Source organism: Oncorhynchus mykiss, chromosome 13, assembly GCF_057628025.1.
Source record: "Oncorhynchus mykiss isolate SJ-2025 chromosome 13, ASM5762802v1, whole genome shotgun sequence".
NCBI classification, from domain to species: Eukaryota; Metazoa; Chordata; class Actinopteri; order Salmoniformes; family Salmonidae; genus Oncorhynchus; species Oncorhynchus mykiss.
The window spans coordinates 575,001-582,500 of NC_143034.1; the positions used below are offsets into that span (position 1 = coordinate 575,001).

General features: G+C 39.5%; 1 protein-coding gene across 1 annotated transcript in view; it reads left to right on the plus strand.

Moving 5' to 3' along the window:
- Nucleotides 1–7,500, plus strand: part of grapb (GRB2 related adaptor protein b) — a 12,472-nt gene that overhangs the window by 2,270 nt on the left and 2,702 nt on the right. The window contains exon 3 of the mRNA XM_036973574.2: nucleotides 3,963–4,082. Within this exon, the coding sequence (XP_036829469.2) occupies nucleotides 3,963–4,082 (120 nt within the window). The remainder of the gene's footprint in view (nucleotides 1–3,962; nucleotides 4,083–7,500) is intronic.

Here is a 7,500-nt window from a genome sequence, read left to right on the forward strand (position 1 = left end):
TCTATCAGTTTTGCACATCGAGAGACTGACATTTTTTCCCATTCCTCCTTGCAAAACAGCTCGAGCTCAGTGAGGTTGGATGGAGAGCATTTGTGAACAGCAGTTTTCAGTTCTTTCCACAGATTCTCGATTGGATTCAGGTCTGGACTTTGACTTGGCCATTCTAACACCTGGATATGTTTATTTTTGAACCATTCCATTGTAGATTTTGCTTTATGTTTTGGATCATTGTCTTGTTGGAAGACAAATCTCCATCCCAGTCTCAGGTCTTTTGCAGACTCCATCAGGTTTTCTTCCAGAATGGTCCTGTATTTGGCTCCATCCATCTTCCCATCAATTTTAACCATCTTCCCTGTCCCTGCTGAAGAAAAGCAGGCCCAAACCATGATGCTGCCACCACCATGTTTGACAGTGGGGATGGTGTGTTCAGCTGTGTTGCTTTTACGCCAAACATAACGTTTTGCATTGTTGCCAAAAAGTTCAATTTTGGTTTCATCTGACCAGAGCACCTTCTTCCACATGTTTGGTGTGTCTCCCAGGTGGCTTGTGGCAAACTTTAAACAACATTTTTTATGGATATCTTTAAGAAATGGCTTTCTTCTTGCCACTCTTCCATAAAGGCCAGATTTGTGCAATATACGACTGATTGTTGTCCTAGGGACAGAGTCTCCCACCTCAGCTGTAGATCTCTGCAGTTAATCCAGAGTGATCATGGGCCTCTTGGCTGCATCTCTGATCAGTCTTCTCCTTGTATGAGCTGAAAGTTTAGAGGGACCCTAACCCTTATATACCTACTATATCTAACCCTTATATACCTACTATATCCTAACCCTTATATACCTACTATACCTACTATATCTAACCCTTATATACCTACTATATCTACTATACCTAACCCTTATATACCTACTATAGCTACTATATCTAACCCTTATATACCTACTATACCTAACCCTTATATACCTACTATACCTACTATATCTAACCCTTATATACCTACTATATCTAACCCATATATACCTACTATATCTACTATACCTAACCCTTATATATCTACTATATAAACTATATCTAACCCTTATATACCTACTATATCTACTATACCTAACCCTTATATACCTACTATACCTAACCCTTATATACCTACTATATCTACTATACCTAACCCTTATATACCTACTATAGCTACTATATCTAACCCTTATATACCTACTATACCTAACCCTTATATACCTACTATACCTACTATATCTAACCCTTATATACCTACTATATCTAACCCATATATACCTACTATATCTACTATACCTAACCCTTATATATCTACTATATAAACTATGTCTAACCCTTATATACCTACTATATCTACTATACCTAACCCTTATATATCTACTATATAAACTATATCTAACCCTTATATACCTACTATATCTACTATATCTAACCCTTATATACCTACTATATCTACTATACCTAACCCTTATATATCTACTATATATACTATATCTAACCCTTATATACCTACTATAGCTACTATATCTAACCCTTATATACCTACTATACCTACTATATCTAACCCTTATATACACAATATATACATACTATAACTAACCCTTATATAGCTACTATATCTACTATACCTAACCCTTATATACCTACTATAGCTACTATACCGAACCATTATATACCTACTATACCTACTATATCTAACCCTTATATATCTACTATATCTACTATATCTAACCCTTATATACATACTATATCTACTATACCTAACCCTTATATACCTACTATATCTAACCCTTATATACCTACTATATCTAACCTTTATATACCTACTATATCTACTATACCTAACCCTTGTATACCTACTATATGTACTATACCTAACCCTTATATACGTACTATACCTAATGTACCTAACCCTTATATTCCTACTATATCTAACCCTTATATACCTACTATATCTACTATACCTAACCCTTATATATCTACTCTACCTACTATATCTACTATACCTAACCCTTATATACCTACTATATCTACTATACCTAACCCTTATATACCTACTATATCTAACCCTTATATTCCTACTATATCTAACCCTTATATACCTACTATATCTACTATACCTACTATATCTACTATACCTAACCCTTATATATCTACTATACCTACTATATCTACTATACCTAACCCTTATATTCCTACTATATCTACTATACCTACTATACCTGCTATACCTAACCCTTATATATCTACTATACCTAACCCTTATATACCTACTATATCTACTTTATATCTAACCCTTAAATACCTACTATATCTACTATACCTAACCCTTATATATCTACTATACCTACTATATCTACTTTATATCTAACCCTTATATACCTACTATACCTACTATACCTAACCATTATATAACTACTATACCTAACCCTTATATACCTACTATACCTACTATATCTAACCCTTATATACCTACTATACCTAACCCTTATATACCTACTATACCTACTATATCTAACCCTTATATACCTACTATACCTAACCCTTATATACCTACTATACCTACTATACCTAACCCTTATATACCTACTATAACTACTATTTCTAACCCTTATATACCTACTATATCTACTATACCTAACCATTATATACCTACTATACCTACTATACCTAACCCTTATATACATACTATACCTAACCCTTATATACCTACTATAACTACTATTTCTAACCCTTATATACCTACTATATCTACTATACCTAACCATTATATACCTACTATACCTACTATACCTAACCCTTATATACATACTATACCTAACCCTTATATACCTACTATACCTACTGTACCTAACCCTTATATATCTACTATATCTACTATATCTAACCCTTATATACCTACTATATCTAACCCTTATATACCTACTATACCACTATACCTAACCCTTATATACCTACTATATCTACTATACCTAACCATTATATACCTACTATACCTACTATACCTAACCCTTATATACCTACTATACCTAACCCTTATATACCTACTATATCTAACCCTTATATACCTACTATACCTACTATACCTAACCCTTATATACCTACTATACCTACTGTACCTAACCCGTATATACCTACTATATCTACTATACCTAACCCTTATATACCTACTATATCTAACCTTTATATACCTACTATATCTACTATACCTAACCCTTGTATACCTACTATATATACTATACCTAACCCTTAAATCCCTACTATACCTACTATATCTAACCCTTATATACCTACTATACCTACTATATCTACTATACCTAACCCTTATATACCTACTATATCTACTATACCTAACCATTATATACCTACTATACCTACTATACCTAACCCTTATATACCTACTATACCTACTGTACCTAACCCTTATATACCTACTATATCTACTATATCTAACCCTTATATACCTACTATATCTACTATATCTAACCCTTATATACCTACTATACCTACTATACCTAACCATTATATACCTACTATATCTAACCCTTATATACCTACTATACCACTATATCTACTATACCTAACTCTTATATACCTACTATATCTACTGTACCTAACCCTTATATACCTACTATACCTAAAATACCTAACCCTTATATACCTACTATACCTAACCCTTATATACCTACTATACCTAACCCTTATATACCTGCTATGCCTGTTTGTGTATATTTGTGTGTAGGGGGTTTGTCTACTATACCTAACCCTTATATACCTACTATATATACTGAACCTAACCCGTATATACCTACTATACCTATAACCCTAACTGGTAAGAGACAGGGAGGGATGGTCCATGGGTATTTTGTATACATTATGTATGTTTGTGTGTAGGTGGTTTGTCTACTATACCTAACCCTTATATACCTACTATACCTGTTTGTGTGTAGGTGGTTTGCGGGACGTGTGTCCAGGCAGCAGGCTGAGCAACGGTTGCGTTGGGAGGAGAGAGGAGTGTTCCTGGTTAGAGAGTCAGAGAGTTCACCAGGAGAGTTCTCTGTTTCTGTCAGGTAACCACACACACACACACACACTCACACACACACACACACATACACACCACAGGCACACACACACAAACACACACAGACACACACACACACACATTAACACACACAACCCCCCCCCCCCCACACACACACACACACACACACACGCAAACCACACACACACACCTCTGTTGTATAATGAAGAGACTGAACCAGATGGTAATACAGAATGTACAAATAAAATAAAATAAAATAAATTGTCAAATGTCACATTGTCACATTAGCATAACATGGAATAGGAAGCAGTAACACAGTAAAATAACAATAACGAAGCTACAGCCACAGGAGTACCAGGTAGTAATGAGACTATATACAGGGGTACCAGGTAGTAATGAGACTATATACAGGAGTACCAGGTAGTAATGAGACTATATACAGGAGTACCAGGTAGTAATGAGACTATATACAGGAGTACCAGGTAGTAATGAGACTATATACAGGAGTACCAGGTAGTAATGAGACTATATACAGGGAGTACCAGGTAGTAATGAGACTATATACAGGAGTACCAGGTAGTAATGAGGCTATATACAGGAGTACCAGGTAGTAATGAGGCTATATACAGGAGTACCAGGTAGTAATGAGGCTATATACAGGAGTACCAGGTAGTAATGAGGCTATATACAGGAGTACCAGATAGTAATGAGGCTATATACAGGGGTACCAGGTAGTAATGAGACTATATACAGGAGTACCAGGTAGTAATGAGACTATATACAGGAGTACCAGGTAGTAATGAGACTATATACAGGAGTACCAGGTAGACAAGAGGCTATATACAGGAGTACCAGGTAGTAATGAGACTATATACAGGAGTACCAGGTAGTAATGAGGCTATATACAGGAGTACCAGGTAGTACTGAGACTATATACAGGAGTACCAGGTAGTAATGCGACTATATACAGGGAGTACCAGGTAGTAATGAGACTATATACAGGAGTATCAGGTAGTAATGAGACTATATACAGGAGTACGAAGTAGTAATGAGGCTATATACAGGAGTACCAGGTAGTAATGAGGCTATATACAGGAGTACGAAGTAGTAATGAGGCTATATACAGGAGTACCAGGTAGTAATGAGACTATATACAGGAGTATTAGGTAGTAATAAGACTATATACAGGAGTATCAGGTAGTAATGAGACTATATACAGGAGTACGAAGTAGTAATGAGGCTATATACAGGAGTACCAGGTAGTAATGAGACTATATACAGGAGTACCAGGTAGTAATGAGGCTATATACAGGAGTACCAGGTAGTAATGAGACTATATACAGGAGTACCAGGTAGTAATGCGACTATATACAGGGAGTACCAGGTAGTAATGAGACTATATACAGGAGTATCAGGTAGTAATGAGACTATATACAGGAGTACGAAGTAGTAATGAGGCTATATACAGGAGTACCAGGTAGTAATGAGGCTATATACAGGAGTACGAAGTAGTAATGAGGCTATATACAGGAGTACCAGGTAGTAATGAGACTATATACAGGAGTATTAGGTAGTAATAAGACTATATACAGGAGTATCAGGTAGTAATGAGACTATATACAGGAGTACGAAGTAGTAATGAGGCTATATACAGGAGTACCATTACCAAATCCATGTGTTGGGGTACCAGGTAGTTGAGGTGATTGAGGTAATATGTACATGTAGGTAGGGGTGAAGGGACATCAGGATAGATAATACACAGAGATACTAGGTAGTTGAGGTAATATGTACATGTAGGTAGGGGTGAAGGGACATCAGGATAGATAATACACAGATATACTAGGTAGTTGAGGTAATATGTACATGTAGGTAGGGGTAAAGGGACTAGACAGGATAGATAATACACAGATATACTAGGTAGTTGAGGTAATATGTACATGTAGGTAGGGGTAAAGGGACTAGACAGGATAGATAATACACAGATATACTAGGTAGTTGAGGTAATATGTACATGTAGGTAGGGGTAAAGGGACTAGACAGGATAGATAATACACAGATATACTAGGTAGTTGAGGTAATATGTACATGTAGGTAGGGGTAAAGGGACTAGACAGGATAGATAATACACAGATATACTAGGTAGTTGAGGTAATATGTACATGTAGGTAGGGGTGAAGGGACATCAGAGATACAGTTGAATTCGGAAGTTTAGAGTAGCAGCAGCGTATTTGAAAGGTGTGAAAGATCGTGTGTGTGTGTGTGTGTGTGTGTGTGTGTGTGTGGGTGTGTGTGTGTGTGTGTGTGTGTGTGTGTGGGTGTGTGTGTGTGTGTGTGTGTGTCAGGGTCAGTGAAGGAAAGTCTGTGATCTATTTAAACATTCTTTGGGCCTCAGAAGCTAAAAATATCTCCTCTATTATACTCCTTATCACATGTCCTACCACACACACACACACACACACACACACACACACACACACACACAGTAAAACAGAGAACAGGCGTATCTCCCGCGTTAGAACATCTGCTGCCCTCCCCTTACCTTACACCCCCCAACAAACTGGCTCTGCTGCTGCCCCCCCCCCCCCTTACCTTACACCCCCCAACAAACTGGCTCTGCTGCTGCCCCCCCCCCCCCTTACCTTACACCCTCCAACAAATGGCTCTGCTGCTGCCCCCCCCCCCTTACCTAACAACCCCCCAACAAGCTGGTTCTACTGCTGCCCCCCCCTTAACTTACACCCCCCAACAAACTGGCTCTACTGCTGCCCCCCCTTACCTTACACCCCCCAACAAACTGGCTCTACTGCTGCCCCCCCACCCCCCTTACCTTACACCCCCCAACAAACTGGCTCTGCTGCCCTCCCCCCCCCCCCCCCCCAACAAACTGCTCTGCTGCTGCCCTCCTCCCCTTACCTTACACCCCCCAACAAACTGGCTCTACTGCTTCCCCCCCCCCCCCCTTACCTTACACCCCCAAACAAACTGGCTCTACTGCTGCCCCCCCCCCCCCCACCCCCCTTACCTTACACCCCCCAACAAACTGGCTCTACTGCTGCCCCCCCCCCCCCCCTTACCTTACACCCCCAAACAAACTGGCTCTACTGCTTCCCCCCCCCCTTACCTTACACCCCCAAACAAACTGGCTCTACTGCTGCCCCCCCCCCCCCACCCCCTTACCTTACACCCCCCAACAAACTGGCTCTACTGCTGCCCCCCCCCCCCCCCCCCTTACCTTACACCCCCAAACAAACTGGCTCTACTGCTGCCCCCCCCCCCACCCCCTTACCTTACACCCCCAAACAAAACTGGCTCTACTGCTGCCCCCCCCCCCACCCACCCCCCACCCCCCTTACCTTACACCCCCAACAAACTGGCTCTGCAGAGTGTCTATACTGCTGTTCTGATTGGTGGTAGTAATGGGGGGGGGGGGGAGAGTGTCTATA